We start from the raw sequence: 22,035 nt of genomic DNA, 5'->3' as shown, positions 1-22,035 counted from the left end.
TAAGTTTGTTTATGGGCTAGTTGTCATGTCTCTTTAAATTTCAAACGCCCCGCCCCACATCTAAAGACCGCTAAGCGCAGGGCATCGTTGACATGACTGCTTGATTGGCGCCGCTCCATCAAGCTAACTTCAGCTAAAAAAATGCAGAATAACAAACCTCCACTCGCAGTCGGGAAGAGGAAGCTTCTTACTGACTTTTTTGAGGGGTAATTTTCTCTCTATATCTTTCCACTATATTTATCAACTCCATGTCTTTTGTATTCCTTGCATAAATTATTATTAGGCCTGGTTCTGGGGTGCTAGAGATCTCGATGAAGATGAGTGACAGCGTTTTAGTAATTATAAAGGGAGTGCTCGTTGTGCGGTTTCTGTGCTATATATAATCCATTCAGAATTGTATAAAACTTGTTTTTCGTGCTGCTAAGACCAACGGCCAAACGACCAAAAGTTTCGGGAATTACATCGGCATATAAATGCGGGATTCACTCTTGAAATAGCTATGATTGACATATTGATAGCCATAGTAATTTCCTGAATAAAGCAGACTTTTGGACAGAAATGGTTGAATAGTCTGCTGACTGACAGACTCACTCATAACATCCACGTCGCCAGCTACTGGACGTAACTATGTAAACTGCACTGAAATCGTTGAACGTACACTACTGTTCAAAAGTCATTTCTGTTCACCAAGCCTCCATTGATTTGATCCAAAATACAGTAAAAACACTAATATCATGAAATATTATTACAATTTAAAATAATAATAATACAATAGTAAACAATTTTCAGCATCATTACTCCAGTCTTCAGTGCCTGTACTGTTTACTTCTGTTTTTTTTTTTTTTTACTGCTTTACTAGAGACACTACTTTGTAAATGAATTCTTGAAGAGTTTCCTTGTGTGTGTGAGTGCTGTGATTGCAGATAAAGCCAACACTCTCTCTCTCTTACGCTTTCATACACCTTTAATGGTATGTGCTACTTCCCCGTCACCCCTAGAATAAAAGGGAACGTAACACACATGATCTTCAGAAATCATTCTAATATGCTGATTTGCTGCTCCAGAAACATTTATGATTATTATCAATGTTGAAAACAGTTATGTACAATTTCTTTTTCTGGATTCTGTGATGAATAGAAAGTTCAAAAGAACAACATTTATCTGAAATAGATATAATTTGTAACATTATACACTATCGTTCAAAAGTTTGGGGTTTTTGGGTGGAAATAAATTAAAGAAATTAATACTTTTATTCAGAAAGGATGCATAAATTGATCAAAAGTGACAGTAAAGATTTAAAATGTTACAAAAGATTCTATTTAAGATAAATGCTGTTCTTTTGAACTTTCTACTCATCAAAGAATCCTGAAAACCGTTTGTACACAACTGGTTTCAACATTGATAATAATAAGAAATGTTTGAGCAGCAAATCAGCATATTAAAATGATTTCTGAAGGATCATGATCATGATGTGAAAATAGACAAATATAGAAAACAGCTGTTTCACATTCTCACAATATTAATGTTTTTACTTTAAAAAAAATAAAAATAAATAAATATATATACAGGTGCATCTCAATAAATTAGAATGTCGTGGAAAAGTTTATTTATTTATTTCAGTTATTCAACTCAAATTGTGAAACTCGTGTAATAAATAAATTCAGTGCACACAGACTGAAGTAGTTTAAGTCTTTTGTTCTTTTAATTGTGATGATTTAAGCTCACATTTAACAAATTTGTTATTATTTGTGTTGACTTTTGACTCCTGGACATGCCTAAGTTAAACTTATAAACTATTATAAAGACTATATCCTGTTTGCCCAGTTGTCTTGCACTCTTTGAATAATACTTAATCTCATCTCTATAGTATCATTACAGCCTGATAACAGTTTTCCATCCTTTTGCTACTGTTTAAGCAATAAAAAGGTCCTTAAACAGGTCCATTTGAAGTTACTGACTTCTCCTTTATCACTGCTTTCTGAAACATTATGAAATAATTATTCCTGTGCCACTGCTGAATTTGAATACCATTCAGTGTGTCTGAAAGCCATCTGAATATTTTCTACAGTTTTTGAGAAATTTCAATGTATTTTTATGTCACATGCTTTTACGGATCTTCAAGTGCCTTATATGTAGTCCCCTGGTATATTTGCCATAGTTGCCCTTTTGGGTCTGCTGCTTTGTCACCCTCTAAATCCAGTATTACTTGGAGTAAGCCATTTAAAAGAAGAATAGTAGCTTATCTCTCTTTGTTATGCAACATTAAATAGTATATAGTTATGCATATTATGATCAAATATATTGTTTATTTTGTATAAATTGTATATTGCGAGACTAACCCCCACCAAAAAAAAAGTCTGATGGTGGGGACCCCCCATAAGACTTGATTCAATTCGAGCACTGCACATAACTATTAATTAATTGTTAAGTAATATGTCATTGTGGTTATAGATTTTGAAATAGTTAGTTAGTCATGTGCCTCAACAAGTAAAGTCACACCATAATGATACCTATGCAAATCATTAGCTAATGATTACGTTACCATGTTCTGTGCTCTTCTGTACAATGAAAGTGTTATTGTAAGTAGCCTAACTTACAATGTTAAATTCACATTAAATATAAAGTCAGTCATATTAAAAGTATGTTATGCCATATCTGTTACTTAAGTAAACAGACAGGTTGTTATATATGCATAGTTAATAGATTACATTATTAGGCTACTTTGACCATCGCCCACTAGATCAGCTAACAATCTATAAAAGTGAGAATCAAGATATAGTTAATGCATTTGGAAATGTTTCGAATAAAAAGGGAAAAAAAAAAAAAAAAACATAAGTGCTGCTGTGTGTCACATGACGACCCCTCCCCCACTCGTGCCCCCTCAAAAATAATGAGTGCCTGACACCCCTGCATAGGTGGCAGAAATTAACCAAGCTGCCTTGCTGTTCATCATATATAGTCTTTGTAAAGCATTATAAGCCATAAATCAAGCCAAAGTGAATCACAACATAAAAAAGGTATTTTGAAAATAGAACAAAAAGGAATAGCCGACTGAATTTAACAGCTTTAATGTGGGAAAGAACTACAATCCCATGAAGCTTTGCAAATGGCGAATGACATAATCAAATTAAAAACGGTGGAGAAATATAAAACTATATAGAGAGCGAGAGCGAGACCGAGTTATTCGCGGTGCCTCACGGAAGCGCGTTCACTGCAACTTCTTTGACGCAATTTGCTCGCCTTGAGTCGGATTGGTGGGATTTTCTGCACAGCATCATGGGTAACGTAGTCATAATTTCAACACGAGTTTAGCTACTAAACAAGATTATTTTAAAAATGAGTTGAAATAATGCAACAAAAGCATTATAAAACACCTTCGACTACTTCGGAACTCACAGCCGGCCCGTCTTTGTTTAAAAGTTATTGTTAAAAATCTAATTCACTAGCCTATAGAAAATGAATGGAGTTTTGTCCCCCTATCGGACCTTGGCTGTAGCACACGACAGAAGCGGAAGAAGATACAGTGTGCTAGCGGAAGTTTTTTCTTCAATTTTTAATCGCCCGCTACGTTACCGTTAGGACAAACGACACATCGCTAACATATAATAGCAACGAGGGTCATGTTTGTAAGGTATGTATAGGCTTTGGCGTAAATTCAATTAACCTGTGGCGAATGTTTTCAGTCATTCTTCTGTTTCAATCAGACCTAGCTTGGTCGGTGTACGATAACAAGTAAAACAATGGATAATTTAGAGGTTCACACAATGGATTCCTTTCACAGACTCTTTGACTTGTTTCCACATTTATTAACATCGTCTTTTAAAACTCTAATGCACATTTATAACTCTATACTTTGTTTTATTATTTTGGAACCACATGTCAGAAAACCAGTTAACGCAGCTTCGTGAGTGTTTGTAATACGGCCGAGCCGAGGGAGTGACTGCAGTGATCTTTCTCGTTTCTGATCATCGTAATCTCTTGATTTTTTTTTCCCCTCCTCTTTTGAAAAGTCATAAAGCTGCCTGGTGTTTTTTTTCCCTAGCTATTGGGGCAAATAACACACAACATATATTTGTTGTAACTTAGTTTCCTTTTACCAAACTATGACGGCTTCCCTTTCTGATAGCCCAGGAAATGTTAGGGTCTATAAAGGATTATACAAAAAATTATTTTAATAATGTTACTACTTCTACTTATGATTAGCCAGTAAGCGAGTGAGTGTAGACTACTCGAACATAACTTTCTTGTTAGAGACTTCTGTGGGATTATAAAAACAATTTAGGCTGGATGTAAGAAAATATTACATGGTTTAGCGGATATAGTTAAATAGAATACTGTTGCAAATAAATTCCATCTTAAAATAGCAGAAGTGGTAAAGCAAAACAGATGATTGGCATCACGTGGAGTCTTGAGGCCAAAACTGGGAACATGATGTCATTCCAACACAGTTTCATAATTATAAAAAGTAAAAATTTAATATTTAAAAAATGAAAGCATGGAATTCAAGATAAAGAAAAATGTGTGTTTTTATTATCAGTTACTGATTTTCTGTTTTTTGTTTATAGGGGTTATAGGCAATATACTTTCGTGTTCTGTTAAACCGGTCTCGTCTAAAATGTTTTAATGCACGCCTAAATTTATAAACTCAAGGACACGTGCTCTTTGGGAAAAAAGGTAATCGTCGCTACCCCTACCCCCAACCCACCAACCAACAACAACAAAAAAATGCTGTAAACCTAGGGAAAACACTGAACATGCTCTCTGACAAGCAGAAGCAATGATGTTTTCTGGGTTTGGTCAAGTGACGTTTGACATATACCCTATTGTCCAGCGCTAAAGTGTATCAATTAAGTTTGTCTGAAACAAAAATATAGATTTGGTTGCCAAGAACCATTGCCTAAGCATGACATAGACAAATATTAACATTTTTTTGTTTGTGCAGATGCTGGTTCATGTATTTAATTCTACATCTGATAGACAAAGGTTCGTATTCGCATGCCTCAGTTAAGGTATGTGATAAGTATGCATGAAATTTTACAGTCTGTTTGTATTTTGCCTCCTAAAGTTGTTCCTCTTGTCTCCAGTGTCTCTGCAGGACCCAGGTGATATTCTGGGTTATGCTGGAGACTCTGTCATCTTATCATGTTCATACCAGGAAAGAGAGCTAAAGCCAGAAGAAATTAATGTGTTTTGGAGATATAATGAAAAAATAATTGTTTATAATATTGAAAAAGGCATTCCCTCAACAAAAGGACAGAATCCAAAGTTCAAAGATCGAATATACAGTTTTTTCTTGGAGGGAAATGGAAACTTCTCTCTCAGACTCTCGAATCTTGAACTCACAGACACAGGGCAGTTCTCATGTTCCATGCCGGGTGTGTCTATGAAACACAAACTAACGCTGTTAGTAAGAGGTACGTGGAAACAGTCATTACTGACATACTGACTGCATCTTATAGTTATTTGATAAATTGATTCAATGTGTAATCCATGATCAAATATTTTTTAGCTTTAACACTTCATCGTTTTGGTACTAAATATTATCCAGCTTACGCATTGAATTATTTATTGCATTTTTAAACAATTCAGTCTCCACTCTTAATTGTGTCTCAACAGTAATATTTGTTTCGTAGTTGTTGCTTATTATTTTAATTTTTTTGTCTAACAGCACCACCAACAACAGTGCCTACTATAACAGCGCCTACTCCAAAATCAAAATCTGATACGAGAAGCTCATCCATAAACGTTCAGGCAGATGGGATTGTAACCTTCTTGATTATTGCTTTGGTTTTTTGGATTTACTAGACTGCTTTCTTGATAAGCTTTGTTTTACATTGGTGCCTTTCTTAATTTAATTAAAAATGGTCAAAATTGTTTGAACTTGGACCCCAAATGTATTAAATTTTGACTGCTGTATAAAACTTTGACCAAATTCAGTAGCATAATTATTGCATATTGATGTTTTCTGTTATTTTATATTTATTTAAAAAGGATAGTTCACCCAAAAATTAATGAATTAAAAAAAAAAAAAGAGAAAAAACTCTAAAGTATCACAGAATGGTCCCATAAGACAGGTGTCATATTTTCCAAGTGGTCTGGGTGTGTACAATAGGGTCTGGTGTAAAAGAAACCTAAATTGAATGTATTACTTAACTGGAAATCTTGACTGTGGCCGTTTGTTTTCTGTACACTACTGCATGTTCATGGGACCACAGTTCTCTCAAACTCTCAGAGTTTTGAGAAACCAATGAAATTAAATTTAGGTATGATTTTCACCAAACCCTACTGTACACGCCCAAAACACTTGTCTCATGGGACCGTTCTGTGATGCTTTTAGTCTTTACAAAAAATAGAAAAAGAGATCCTTGATGCTGGTCATTATTCAGTGCCATTATATGAACAAGAATTAACGGGACTTTTTTTTTTTATATTCTTTTTTTTGGCAGAGAAAAAAGGATCAACATACTGTTCTTGTTACAACCAATTTAACTAAAACAGCAGCAACTGGATATATATATATATATATATATATATATATATATATATATGTGTGTGTGTGTGTGTATATACACAGTATAATAGTATTCTTATAAGAGTTTACTTGCAATGTAAATAAAGCCTGTTAAATGAGATGATTTTGGTGGTTGATTTTCTTTCAGATTAATTTGCAAACACTTTTTGTTGTGTAAAGAACTATTGTAATAGTGATATTGTGATTTCAGATACCTGAATTACTCAAATTATATATAGGCAATATATGTATACTGTAAAACTGAACAGTCAACGGTGAATGAGTTGATGAAGAGCCTGTTGTTAGGTCAAAAGATGGGGTGCAAACTTTCAAGGCTATGTTAAATGCATGTCTAACTATTAATATGTTTATGCTAAAATCTGTACGAGTTTATTCAATATTTCTATTACATTAAAGTTAACATGTTTGTGTAGAACAACAAGTTGTTAGTTGGTTTATTTAATGTTTTAGGTAATTGGTTTCCACAAATGTTTTGAGTATTCTGAACATACCAGGTTTTACAGTGGTTTATAAGCATTGTTATTTTATTTAAATTAAATGGAAATCCCCACTGAAATGCCATTTAATGCAATGTGTTTTCTGTTTAGAAGGTAAACTACAACACATGCATTTATAATACCTACTGTAGAATAGAATAGAAATTCAAGTGTTCAATCTAATATCATTTAAAAAGCATATATATTTTGCCTGACTGGATCTCCTGGAATAAAAGATAGGCTGATCTCCTACATGTGTATTCTAGTTTAATCATTGTAAGTAACATCATACATACTTAAAAATGGACACTGTACATTCAGAGTACCATATTAAATATAGAGGAATCCTAGCTGTGGCATACTTACAGTACACATAGTTACAATTATATGATGCTGATTTAACAACAAATGCAAGAAATATCTTACTATCAGACAGGACCAACTTTGACTTCCCTTCTTGTCTGTGCATGTGGTCGAGGTTTCATCTAAACCTTAGTTGTGTTTCCGTTGAGTACGAGATGTTTGAATGATCACAGTATAGACGATATTCATCTGGATCCGACGATGAGGATCATACAGCTTCAGATTTGTGAGTTTATCACATCACATTTGATTGAATCATTAAATGATGTTTCTTTAGATTTCATACATGAAAAATAGGTGTTTTTCTTTCTCTCATAGATCTGTTGATATGGTCTCAAGCCACAGAGAGTCTAACAAACACAGCAGTAACTTTAGGAGCTGATGTGATTATAACCTGTGATCTTGATATAGAGGAGATTTACTGGTACAGACACAAATCACCAGATCCTCCGGTGTTGATCTTACGCACTTACAGCAGCACATATGAAGGAGCTGAATATGAAAACAGCATTTTCAATCTCAAATACTCACTGAAAACTAACAGCAGTCTGTTCATCAGAAATATCAGCACTGATGAATTAGGAGTTTATTATTGTGTCAGAACTAGTGAACCACTAAAATTCAGCAACGCCACCAAAATCTACATCAGCGGTGAGTTATTTTCTCATTTCAAATGTATTTTTAATCCATATGATTTACATGGTGATTATACTGTGTATGTTTATAAAGTTGTTAAAGACTGAAACAGAGATTGATAGAATTAGAAACTTTTGCAGACTCAGTCCACAGGAATCAGACAGAATCTGATGATGCTCCACAACAATGGAGGAACCTAACCATCACATCTGTCCTGTTCAATGTGCTTTTGATCATTGCAGTAATAGGTGTGTACGATTTGTATTACTACATACAGATTAAAGTCTAACTCAATTAAGTGCAAGGAAACTCAATATAAGGAAACTTGTTAAGACTGTTAGATATGAATTCAGTGATGTTTAGTTTAGTACTGTTTCAGGTTTGGTGAAGGGCTGCATTGACGTGACTAGAAGGGCTAAAAATACTTTAGAGAAACCTCAGAGTACCACAGCAGCTCAAAACACAAATGATCAACAGGTAAGGAACAACTTTAATAAATTAGCCTAATTTATTTTAATATAGCTTTTTTTTCCCTTCTTTTTTTTAAACCTGTCCAGGATATTCTTACATTCATAGGTTAGTACTTAGTGGTATGATAGTTACCTTTTAGTTGTGGCTATTCCAAGTAAATCCTTTTAGCTTCAAATAGTGTATATTAATGTGTGTTAGAGAAATACATAAAAAAAAACTTAGTACACAAACCGACTGGGATACTCAATTCTGACCGGTCAGTCGCAACATTCTGGTGCAATGTTTTTTTGTATAATTACCACTAAACTGTATATTTGATCTTTGTACTGGTTTTATATCTCTCTCCTTTTCTTCTCCCCTTTCAGTATGATACAAGAAAATCAGGGTCCTAATCACCCTGCCATGGTTTACTTTCCGATTATGACGGGCTGATTATACATTCTGTCTTAAAGCCATTCATTTGTATGATCTTCTTCTTTCAGTATGCTGAAATTGATTTCTCCAAGAGCTCCAGAAGAAACAGACCTTGCCCAAGACCAGACCAGGACCAGACCACCTACTCTCTTCTACATCCAGTAAAAACAGTTTAACAACATTACAAATTGTATCTACATATAAATGTCTTAAAAAAAAGAAGTATTGTTAATATTGTTTTTCCACTTTTTTTTATCTTGTTTTCATAATAAGTAAATAAGTCTTGATTAATCAACTAAATCAGTCTTTTTGTTGAATGGTGTTTAATAGAGTAGAAGATGTTAATATAATGCTATATGCTTGTGTAAAAATAATCTCTTTTTTAAGTTCTCTGATATGTTCATGCGAGCAATGAGAATGGATCTAAACTATAGTGCAGTGTGGTTTCTGCGTTACAGCTGCTTACACGTGCAAGTTTGTGTTACTTCATCTTTCATGTTTTGCAGAACCTTTTTATAAACAGCTGGAGTGGAAATTACATGATTAAACTTAAATAACATTATTTTTTACATTTTATTATTATTGGCTTGCATGATAATTGTTTTGAATAATTTTGGTTCTTATTAAAACTTGTAACGTCTGCACAGCTCTGTTTTGTGGTTAGCACAGCAATGGTTTCATGTGAAAGAAATGTTCCACTGGTTTGGTCAGTTGATACACGGAATAAACATAAACCTTTGCACGCATATATACAGGTGGTGAAGGTGGGTGAAAGCTTTTTGCCTGACGCCAAGATTTACTTGAACACGTGTTGTTTAATTACTCAGTTCCTCATGGTTGTTGTGAAATGCTAAGCAAATCCTTCTTTGTATCAGAATCAGGAAGTACAGTAATTATCATGGTTGCAGAAAGTAACATTATTTCTTCCAGCAATTATATCCAGCAAGTGACTAACATTTAGATGAATAAGAATGCTAAAATATAAGGTGGGTTTGGGTTACGATGCAAAAATGGACCATGTATGTTAAAGTAAACTTGTAAAAAATAAATAAAATTGCTAAATTTTACCAAGTGAAATGGTGACCAAACTGACCACATCATTTATATGGCAGAATTAATAGGGTTATTAACTTTAAAAGAAAAAGCTTCACATATATTTTATATCAACATCAAAAGTCTCAGTCAAACTCTAATAAAGAGAAATTATAATCTGTTTCAAGTCACTTTTAAATCAGTTTTTTATTATGTTAATCACTTTGCATATTGTTGGGCCTGTGCAGTTCAATATTAATAAATGTGAATATTTTTAAAGACTGGAAAACATTGTAAAAGCTAAAAGCAAATATCATAGAAACATCATGCTTCAGATGAAAGTTATTAAAGATATATGTATGGGTCATTCCTGGGATTCAGTAATATTTTAGTTTTTAAAGTTGTGGTTCACCAAAATTAATTGTTAGAAGCTTTTCATAGTGCTTTGGTATGCCCATTGTAATGAATAATATTTTTATTTTAGCTTAAAATGTCTTATGTCTATCTTAAATCATGCATTGTGTCATATCCCTGAGGAACTTCACTGAGTTTGTACTTAGAAAATGATTAATAAAATGTGCATAGTGTCTGTGATTGTTTGCAATAATGTAAGCATTTATTTGTGTTCCATTCTTGTGAAGAATATTTTTTTCTAAAAAAATAAATAAAAGATATTTTATTAAAAACAGACTTTAATGCTATGTCTCTGTTTGAACCCTGTCACACTAATCATTGTACGCCCACAGTACAGTAATTTAGACTCCACTCATATGTGGCATCTTTTACCAGAAATGACATCATTCCAGTATATTTAATAGTGGTGCTGAAAATGGTTAGTTGTATCGTTTATTTTATTCATATTTTAGAGTCAGTGAGCATATTATAGTCAGGGAGGGTACTGTCAAGCTTAACAACTCAACCCCTCGCATAAAATTTATTATTTTTGAATATTTCATTTTAATCCATAAGAATATACAATGTACTTATTTACTTCATTTATTAATAGTTTTAATGAAAAAATAGTCATGGTTTCAGTAAATATATACTTCATGACATATGATTATATTTTTAGAGGGGCTAGTAGAGGAAGAGAGACAATACGGGAGCTGGAGGAGAGAGAGACCAGGGCAGAGCTGGCAGTGGAGGAGGCCTTGGCAGAATAAGCAAGGTGGCATGTCCAGATCGAGCTGGAGGCATACAGACTCTTCAGACTCTGGATGGAGAAATACTGCTACTAGCTACAACATCAAAAAGGTCCATTCTTCTGTTTAGCAACTGGTATCGCCCATTGGCATAAACCGCTTCAACAAGCCTGATGGCACAGTTCTATGATGGACAAATAACAACTGAAACCAAGAGCTAAATATAGATTAAACTAGCAACTAAACAAGACCACAAGTGATAAAATAAGCATAGAAACAAAAAACATAATCAGAAACCCTGGCAACCAAGAAAACAGGAACTAAAAACAGGAACTTCCAGTTGTCTGCTTTAATTAATCATTAGCTAATGATTTGATAAGGTATCATTATGTTATGACTTCACTTGTTGAGGCACATAACTATTAATTAATTGTTAAGTAATATGTCATTGTGGTTATAGATTTTGAAATAGTTAGTTAGTCATGTGCCTCAACAAGTAAAGTCACGTGCCACAGGCCTGGAAGTTCACAGTGGAACCAAGGGGACAACAAACCCAGGCTGAGACGGTAGGACAAGGGACACCAGAGGCACTGGAGGATTGACAGATCGAGGTGAAGCTGAGGGAGTGACGAGACATTGTAAAACCGATGCATTGATGGGTTGAGGCAGAGCCTTGTGTCCAGAGGGCTGAGGCAGAGTTTGGGGCCAAGAGATCTGAGGAGGAGCTGGGGAGCTGGGCAGAACCAGCAGAGATGAAGGAGCTATGAGGCTGGGTGAGATCAGCGGAAACGAAGGATCCAGGTTGGACAGAACCAGCAAAGGGGGAAGGGTCAAGGAACTGGATAGTGCCAGGGAATTGAGGAGGCAGGATGGGACCAGAAGCAGATGAAGAATACCTTGTGGGGTAACCTGCTTGTCTTCTCATTAACAGTATTCTTCTCTTACTGATTATATGTCATACCTGTTGAATTTTGACTGATAAACTCCCTTACGAAAATTAACCATGGTTTTACTATGGTAAAAGTGACCTTTTTTATTTTTTTGTTTGTTTTTGCAGATTACCATTTGTACCACAATTTTACTTCAAATACCATGGTTAAACTATGGTTATTTTAACAAAACTTGGGTTCATTTGTGGTTACTCTGGTTTAACTAATTTTTTTTTCCCCCGTTGTAAAACCATGTCTAATTTAGCAAAAGAGCAGTATTGCTTGTGTACGTTGGTGCTCTTAATCCAATTGTAAGACAATCTCTGAGTATAATTTCAAAACGGAAGTGCATCACGAGGCTCAGTGCAAATAGTTCATTAGCTTGTTCAGTTGTTTGATCAGGGTTGGAGCTGAACTTTGAAGGAATTTATTTATTTAGCTTGCAGAATTAACAAATAAAAAATAATGCATACTATTGTTGTGCATTTGATTAATAAATTTAGGTTAGATTTGTGCATTGCATTAAAAAGTCAAGGTTTTCATTCTGTCTTTTTCTTATAGTCTGCTTTTTTTCTTTTTTTATCTGAAGAACGACAGCGATCTCACATGACTCTCAACATGATCTCAGACTTTGCTCAGATTTAAAGTCTGCAAAAGTCAAAGTCAAAAGTCTCTTTTCAATAATACAAAAAAAAAACCATTCAAGTAAATTCTATCATTCAAATCGATCTATTTCAAATCTATTTAAATTCTATTTTAAGTGAATTTACAACTCTACAAAAGCACAGTGCTCCACACCACATGGGAGCAGTCTTGAGCTGGAAAACCTCAAACATCTTTGTCTTACTATATTATTACTGTTTTGAGCACCAGAGGTCAGCATTGGCCTTCCTTAGGATAAAAAGGTGTATTTGAACTTCGTGCTTGAGCTTTATTACGTTATAGTGATCATTTGGTTTAGTAAGTTGTTATCTAAAGATATTCTTACACTTCTCAAACACTCGACTGATATGGAGTGTGAACTCATATTAAGAGAGGGTCTAACTATACATGAGAGACATGATAAGGAAGTGAAGTGAAGTGAAGTGACATTCAGCCAAGTATGGTGACCCATACTCGGAATTCGTGCTCTGCATTTAACCCATCCAACGTGCACACACACAGCAGTGAACACACACACACCGTGAACACACACCCGGAGCAGTGGGCAGCCATTTATGCTGCAGCGCCCGGGGAGCAGTTGGGGGTTCGGTGCCTTGCTCAAGGGCACCTCAGTCGTGGTATTGAGGGTGGAGAGAGCGCTGGACATTCACTCCCCCCACCTACAATTCCTGCCGGCCGGGGACTCGAACCCGCAACCTTCGGATTACAAGTCCGACTCTCTAACCATTAGGCCACGACTTCCCTAAAAGGAAGTGATTCTTATGGAAATAAATTACAGTTTGATCCCATCTCTCTACAGACGGTGCACGTGATCAGTTTCCAGTGGCATCTAGGGAAGTATCTATATTTCTTTTCGAATAGTTTGTTATGCATGTATGGTCAAATATTAAATGATTAGAAATGTAAATTATGCTATATTCAAAAAACAAAAAAACAATCTGCTTTTCACATTCCCTTCCTCTCTTTGGAGTGTGGTCTTTAACTTTGATGTTATAGCCTAGTGGGCAAAAAAAAAATATTTTTAGTTGTCTACAAATAATTTTTGGGGCGTTGTGGAAAACTTTAGGAATTATTACAAACCAGTGATCATGCTTAAACATCTATAACTATGTTAAATTGTCTGCAAATAACTTTTTTAACATATCTATAATGCTAACTAAAAGTTAAGGTCAAGTACAAAGACTGCTGTTACAACAGACTCCACAAACAGACTGAGCTGCAACACTGTTAGCAAACATGGAAATGAGTTATTAGATTAAAGAATAGATTTTGTATATGCATATATTTTGTCAAAGCAATGTATTTTTATACCAACCCACATCAGCCTTGTTTAAGTCTTGCTAACAGACTAGTCTTCAGCTTCTCCTTGAAGGTTGTGATGGTCTCAGCGAATCATGTCGAGGTTGGATGTTTTTTCAAAGGAACAAGCACACTACAAAACTAAATAAATAAATACAAAATAAAATAAATAAATAATAATAATAATAAAATAATTTTAAAAAAGTTTCTAAACTTAAAAAGAGCACAATGGCACAAAGTAAAGGCATTAAAGCGACAATCTTCACTGGTCTTGCTTGTGCTTTTGGTTAACTGCTGGTGGACACAAAGACACAAAGTGAACTATGTTAAACAGTCTCATTCTCTGTTAAGGAACTCATTAAAACAAACTGATATTATTAGCTTAAATGAATCAAACCTTTTTTTTTTTACAAACTTTGAATTAGTAACTCATTTGTGATGTATCATTGAGTTGACGGTTGTTGAGTTTGAGGGAAATGTCTCCTTATTTCAGATATTTCTCTTGGAAAATTTCAGTTGTAATATACTGAATTCTGTTCTTCCAGAAAGACTTTACCCTTAACAATGCCATACATTTTCAGGTTCTCATTGAGTCTCCAGTGCACTGTAATGTCTTAAACTGTAAACTGAGGTTCTTTAGAAGAACACATTCAAATAGCAGAACCTCCAATAAAACACACAACAGGTTCCAGCAGAGAGACTGAAAACTGAAAAGTTATGATAAAAGAAAGATGTTGTAGTGAGTGGGGCGGGGCCGAGAGCCGTGGGAACGGAGCGAGGCCGGTGGAGTTAATGATAATAAGCGACACCTGCGCCACTCACCGGTCTCGAGTCCCACGGAGGAGCTCCGGAAGGATAAAAGGAGGAGTGACGACAGTGGAAGACGAGAGAGGACCAGGCCTGGACTTTATTTTGTATGCGGCAGTCGTCCGTGAGGGGCTGCCGCTTTACTTTTGTGTTTGTTTATTTCTGTTATTAAATTCTTTAAATGTTTGCTGGTTCCCGCCTCCTTCTTCCTGACCTACGAACTTTGTTACAGATGTTTTTCATGAAAAAAAGAAAAACTGAATTAGATTTTTTCCCCTTTTCTCTTATCATCAACACCTTGTATATCATTGTTCCTTAGTGCTCACCTTCCTTTATAAACAAATTAATACAATCCATGTAAAGACAGAAAGAAGTGAAAATGATAAAATAAGATTCACATTCCTGCGGTTAAACCATTGAAGTGCTTTATTAATGCAATAGTAATTTTTTGCTGTGGTTAATGTGGATGTAGACTTGCAGTATCTGAATGTGTCGAAACAGTGGTTTAAATAGTTCAAACATGCTAGTCCTCATCCCCTCCAGCAGTCCGGGTGAAGTCTTAAAGTCAGAAAACATGTTTGAACACTCTATTTCTGGTGATAAAATAATAAATTAATAAAATACATAATAACTAGGTGGTGCAGTGTGAGCTCATCTATTATAGTCTCAAACCATTTTGAACGTTATTGTTTAGCCTATCATGTGGTCTGTGTGCTACAATGATACTTAAGTTTTTTTTTTTATTTTTTTTTTTGCATTTAGGCCTTTTTTCCTAGAAAGTTCCATTTATTTAGTTTCCATTAATTGCCATTTATTGTAGCCTTTTTCTGTAGCCTATACAATGCTACTGAAAAACAAACAAACAACAACAACAACAAAAAAACATTAGAAACCATCACAGATTTTTTTTATGGTTTTACTAGTTATAATGGGAATTGTATCAGAGTGTCTATTTACACTACGTTTGTTGGCAGAGGCCATTACGTTAACTCCGCCCACCAATGTGTGGTATGTTTAGGCAATTTGGCAAAAGATGCCAGTGAAACAGCAATAGCCTAGGTAGTAAAATGCGTAGAAACAACTTTTTGATGCAATCAGCCCGAGTTCAAATCCGCATTTTGCTGAACTTGTTCTTCTCCCTTTTCAATTCACATATGTCGGAAAGGAATTTATTTTCAATAAAAGTTAAGGAAATAATCGAAAAGTTAAAAATAATGTGCCTCACTGGTGTTAATCGGTTAGTGTCAGGGTTAGGTGTAGGGAGGGTTTTATTGTCCCAAATTGGCATTCATTTAATAATTTTAATAAAAAATATAATTTACACTCAATACGTTAGTACTGCATGCTGTTTTATAATGTACTGCAATAGTGAGGTGCAGATATGGCACTGCTTGCAATATGTAGTATAAATAGCGTCTGACTACTTATTGCAAAGAAAATACTCTTATTTTTAAATAGTGTAGTGATGAAACAGAGGGAAGTAGGGACACTTCCAGTGCTTAACATTTGTGAGGAGATTGCCACAACTAATGAAATTGTGTAAATTAAACTCTTTCAATTTTATGACACTTGCATTTAATTCCTCATTTAATTAAGAACTCGCAACTCGTCAGCTGTTGTTATCCTAAAATAGTACTTACACCAGGGTTGCTATAGTTTTTACATGAAATAAGCATGAATGGATACACTCCAAAAAAAATAAAAAAAAATAAAAATGATTAATTGGCTCGCAATCATAGGGGAACCACTTTAAGTGCTATATAGCAGCTTTATCAAATGATGTGTTGCTCCACTCTCATATGTTTGCTATGAATGGGAATTTCAACTTGTGATGTTGATTTAACAACTGTAATAATTATGCTATCAGAGAAGTTCAGCTCTGACTTGCTCTCTTCTCTGTGTGTTTGAGGTTTCATATAGTGTTTCCGCTCACAATAAGAGATATTTGAATGATCACAGTATAGCAGATATTCATCTGGTTCAGATGATGGAGATCATGCAGATTTTGTTACTTGTTCCCTGTGTTATCATGTTTGGACTTTTGTTTTACTTCCTGTTTCTAGTGCCATGTTTGAAGTCCTTTGTAGTTTTCCCTGTCGTCCCTGATGCAGTTGCTCATGTCTCTGTTCTCTGTGTTTCCTTGTTTTTGCTTTTCATTGTTTTATTGTTTCCAGTCGCTTAGATTCTCTGTTTCCATCTGCCATCCTCAAAGATTTTTTTGCATGCATGTTATTTTTTTATATTTTTTTTTTTATATCACACACATATTTAATAACATCTGACTTCTGCACAGTATTTTGTTTTCGGTGTGTGGTTAATACAATTATGGTTTCATGCAAATTATATTTTCTACTGGTTTGATGACTATATGAACAGCATTATCACATACACTTGCATGCATCATGTGTTAAAGTTAGACCAGGTGAAATTGACATCCAACAGTTTACAATAAGGTTCCATTTATCAACATGAGCTAACAATAAACAGCTGTATTTGTATTAACTAAAGTTAACAAATAATAATTAATACTGTAACAAATGTGAGAAAAAAGTTTCATGCTTCCCACTCCATTCTATTCTAAAAATTTCCACAAAACTGTCAAGCTTTGAAAAAAGGAATTTGATACCATGGCCCAATTATACCATTTAGCTGCAAAGAGCCAGAAAGCAGCAACAACAACAACAAGCAACCTGCCTTAACTTCCTCCTGATTGTGGTTAAAATCACCCTGTTATCTTGAAAACTCTGAGGTAAAATTTTGTTCTCTAAAGTCTGAAACCAACTGAAGAGAGCAAGAATCATGAGCTGAATCAGATACAGATTATTTTCATCTCTGCTTTCATAAATGCTCTTCTGATCATTGCAATCATAGATGAGTCCTATCATTATACATGAATGGCTCCAAGTGGGAAAATTATGTGCTTATATTCTGACCATAATATCTGTGTATGCCAGCTCTTATAGTTAGAGCTCTTTATAGTGACTATATGTAATGTTATTTTTTTTTCAAAATGAAACATGGGTGAACAAATAATATGTTTTTTTGGCTGAACTACTTAATGTTAAATCTGAATTAAAGGCGCCAAGGGGGGGGTACTCGGGGGTTACTGTGCCCCCCCACACTTTCCATCCTCCCCCTCCTTGCTGAACGCGATCGATTTTGAAAGCGAAAGTACTGATAAAACAGCGCACATAACACAGACCGTGCGATCCTCCTTTTTTGAAATATTGTTTTGGCCAGCAGTTAACAGAATAAATAATTTCACTAAACACAGATGGAAAGCCAGAATGATGGCACGATATATGGCACATTTTAATTGCTAATAATATATTAGTGTGTCATCAGCTGTTTCACCAAGGCTGTGATGGACTCAGATGTTTGAAGTTTTTTTTTCACCTCAAATGAAAAAACACTACAATAACAGAACAGAATAAAAAAAAAACCCGCAAAAAAAAAAAAAAACATTTAAACTTTTGATGCCTCTATTATGTACAAGATGTTTTCCTGTAGGCTATCACTGTACTGAATATTTTTGGGTTTTAGGGAGAAGTTTCCTTTCTACTTTTCTGCAATCATACACACTGTGAATAGTGAATAACACACTTACCTTAACCTCTTAAGACCAGAGAAAAAAGTTTAAGATAATTTTTTTTTCATGTCTTTAAATTGTTTAGAGCATTTAGAATAATGTAAAAAAAAAAGAAAAAAAAAGATATTTCATTCAAAAGTTATCAGGACTCAATTTATTTGAAAAACTAAAAAGACATGAATGAACATGCATGGGCAAAAACAATTGATTTTTTTGAATCACCAATACATTTTTACTTTAAGATTTTTTTTTTTTTTTAACCAAACTGTTATTGTAGAGATTCGGGAAGTCGTGGCCTAATGGTTAGAGAGTCGGACTCGTAATCCAAAGGTTTGCGGGTTCGAGCCTTGGGCCGGCAGGGATTGTAAGTGGAGGGAGTGAATGTCCAGCGCTGTCTCCACCCTCAATACCACGACTGAGGTGCCCTTGAGCAAGGCACCGAACCCCCAACTGCTCCCCGGGCGCTGCAGCATAAATGGCTGCCCACTGCTCCGGGTGTGTGTTCACGGTGTGTGTGTGTTCACTGCTGTGTGTGTGCACGTTGGATGGGTTAAATGCAGAGCATGAATTCTGAGTATGGGTCACCATACTTGGCTGAATGTCACTTTATGTCACTTCACTTCAACTTTGTATAAAGATGATTATCAATGTTATAACAGAATGATTCGATATACCTTTTTTCTTTCTGCAAAATGTGTGTAAAATGGCCATAAACGGGTTTTCTCATTATATACAATGCATCTATAAACTAAATCTAATTTGCATGTTAATGTGTTTTTGGGGCAACATGCAATGAAAAAAGAAGTGTAATAATGGGAGTAATAATTGACCAGATTTTAATAATAATATATAATATTTCATAGAATATTGAAATATAATTTCTATCTAGTATTTCATATAGTATCTATGAAAAGCCCTGGATGTGTTCTTTACAGGACATCCAGACTTAAAACTGTGGCATGTATAGTGTCAGAGAAATTGAATGAATGAATGAATGAATGAATGATGCATTTATATAGCGCTTTTATTGTGTATTGCCGTACACCCAAAGCGCTTTACAATTATGTGGGGGTCTCTCCTCAACCACCACCAGTGTGCAGCATCCACTTGGATGATGCGACGGCAGCCACACTATACCAGCGCCAGTACACTCACCACACACCAGCTACAGGTGGAGAGGAGAGAGTGATAGAGCCAATCAAGTGGATGGGGATTACTAGGAGGCCCATTAAATTCACTAAAATATAATGTCCTCATATGAGACTGCAGGGTCTTAAGAGGTTAAGATGTGCCTTTAGCCCACTGTAACCTAAGTTCAAACATGCTACTCAGCAGTCAAAATGGTTGAGTCATGATTTTCTGACACTAAGGTTATATTTTGGAGTAAACGATAGGCTATCAGGTAAAACAAGCATCTGTCTATTCATATATGATAAATGTTCTGCTTCTGTCCTTTAACATCCAATAGCGAATCAAACACTTCTCGTTTGGCTCTCAGCGAAGGCGGTCGCATTTTCTTCCTCTCCCTCCCCTTATCTCCCCTGCTTGCTCTCTCATCTTGTCCTTGTCTAACACTTAAGAGACTCTCTCTGCACTATTCTACAAAACCGAAATTATGGATCTGATCAACTGGTCTCTTAACGCAATTGACACCATCTTCTCGACTAGAAGTTTGGGATCGGGAGAACCCAAGTGTCCTGCTGGGACTTTCGCAGCTGGCTACACGATGGACGCATGGGAGAGGTGGCGGGTCGTGTGTCTGGCGGCTCTTACCGTGGAGGACATTGAAGACATCTACCTATTCGGAACCATGATAACTGGGTTTCTGATGATTGGATTAGGCTTTGCCCTGTTATCGGAGAATTCAGGAGGCGGGAACAGCTGTCCAAAACCTCACAAGGCTGCCCGTCATGATTGAAGCGTGGGCAGAGCGGTCGGCTCTGAGACAGAGACTATTAACCGCAATATGGATTCGATCACGGCTAAGCTCTCGGCTTTGGAAAGGAAAATTGATGGACAAGGAGATCAGAATGGACAATGAGAATAACTGTGAAATTAGAAGGCAGCTGTTCGCCCAAAGACCAAACAATCTTATCTCTTTTCGGCTTCCCAAAACAACAGACAGCTTGGCAAGGTTGCTCTGGAATCTAACTCCCCGGATGAATGCTGCTGGGAGACGCTCTTTCTTCCCTCCCCCCTCAACAGACACCTTGTGATTGTCGAGCGTTTGGGTTCCGGCCAAGGTCGTTTCCATGGCAATTGCTATGTCGCACCACAAATCTGCGGACTAAGACAACTTGTTTGGAGTGCCAGCGCGGCGGATCGCTAGGCACACGAACTTACACATACACACACTCATAGATACAGATATTCATTCACCTCCCATTACCCCATCCAGTGCCTTTGCCGCTTCTTCCCGTCAGTCTGATAAACGGGTCTGTGTTGGCGCTGTAATGGCTGCAGACCGGATGGCTGTTTGTCTGAACTGGATTACTCTCACCCTACTGCAAGTTGTGTGTTCCTGTATTGATTGTGCTCTATGCTGAGGTTTTTGTCTGTTCTCACACTGTACTCCCGTTTAGGAGCATAGTGTGAGGATTATTTTTTTCTCCTTTCTTTCCTCATGTTGTGCTGTATTCTTCTTCTCTATTGCATTTAGAGAATTGAATTTTGCAATGACAATAAATTGAATCTAATCCAATCCAATCCAATTACCATTTCTAAGTTTTTTTTTTATTATTATTATTATTATCTTGCAAATTATTAACACATTTTTGCATTTCGCATTGCATTTTCATGTACACAGTTGCATCATTTGTGTGATTTTTCACATAATACTGAAATGCTTTAGCCAACTTTAAAAAGGCTGAAAAATAAAATAGTAAACAGATCCCAATATCTCGTTCACATCATTTCCTAAATTACTTGCAAACTGAAACTGAATTTATGCGGACTTCATAACTGAGACTGGGGCTAGTTGTCACACTTTTTACTCTAGTGTACTCAGTGTTTTTCTTTATCATTTTTAATACCAAGTCAGCTGTAAGGCTAATCTTCATGGTGAGTGTGTCAAATGTAAAAATGACTATAAAATGAAAAAAAAAAAATATAATACAATTTGATTCCTTGATGGCAGAGGCTATTTACACTAACTCCACCCACCAATGTGTGATTGGGATAGTCAAAATTACAAAAGACTCCCGTTAAACATCAGCTCCAGTGGCATAGATTGTGAATCGCAAACTGCAGCCTTTTGCCAACTTCTTTCTTCTCCCTTTTCAAATCTCATATCACATCAGAGAAAATATGTAAAATAGAGTAAATATGAGGGAAATAATCAAAAAACTGGAAATGAAGTATTGGGTAGGGTTAGGGTAGGTGTAGGGAGGGCTTTATTGTCCCAATAAGGTGACATCCATTTAATAATTTGAATTCAAATTATAATTGACACTCAATACCCTTTAAAATACACTCAATACCCTTGTTTACCCTTTAAAAAAAAAGGGATTGTAGGTGGGTGAGTGAATAACCAGCACTCTCTCCACCCTCAATACCACGACTGAGGTGAGACCCTTGAGCAAGGCATCGAACCCCCAACTGCTCCCCGGGCGCCACAGCATTGGCTGCCCACTGCTCTGGGTGTATGTTCACTACTGTGTGTACACTTGGATGGGTTAAATGC

General features: G+C 35.7%; 1 protein-coding gene and 1 long non-coding RNA gene across 2 annotated transcripts; both read left to right on the top strand.

Annotated features, from left to right (window-relative positions):
* Positions 1-3,504: 3,504 nt before the first annotated feature.
* LOC306875395 lies at positions 3,505-6,018 on the top strand. The gene is made up of 4 exons (XR_013784735.1): positions 3,505-3,631; positions 4,943-4,983; positions 5,085-5,414; positions 5,669-6,018. It is a non-coding gene; the product is annotated as an uncharacterized lncRNA (long non-coding RNA).
* A 1,494-nt stretch (positions 6,019-7,512) lies between these two features.
* LOC306874845 (uncharacterized protein) lies at positions 7,513-10,605 on the top strand. Its single transcript, XM_079425126.1, has 5 exons — positions 7,513-7,597; positions 7,690-8,022; positions 8,148-8,255; positions 8,387-8,484; positions 8,961-10,605. The coding sequence occupies exons 1-5, from the start codon at positions 7,573-7,575 to the stop codon at positions 9,066-9,068; spliced, it is 672 nt and encodes a 223-aa protein (XP_079281252.1). The 5' UTR covers positions 7,513-7,572; the 3' UTR covers positions 9,069-10,605.
* Positions 10,606-22,035: the final 11,430 nt, after the last annotated feature.

This window comes from Barbus barbus (genome assembly GCF_936440315.1).
Source record: "Barbus barbus genome assembly, chromosome: 9".
Taxonomy (NCBI): Eukaryota; Metazoa; Chordata; class Actinopteri; order Cypriniformes; family Cyprinidae; genus Barbus; species Barbus barbus.
This window is presented reverse-complemented; position numbering and strand designations above follow the sequence as displayed.

Excerpts from the sequence above, each read along its gene's own strand:
- LOC306874845 (XM_079425126.1), top strand. The coding sequence starts at position 7,573 with ATGAGGATCATACAGCTTCAGATTT. Across the intron at positions 8,256-8,386 it reads TTTGATCATTGCAGTAATAG|GTTTGGTGAAGGGCTGCATT; the intron begins GTGTGTACGATT and ends GTACTGTTTCAG. Across the intron at positions 8,485-8,960 it reads AAAACACAAATGATCAACAG|TATGCTGAAATTGATTTCTC; the intron begins GTAAGGAACAAC and ends TTCTTCTTTCAG.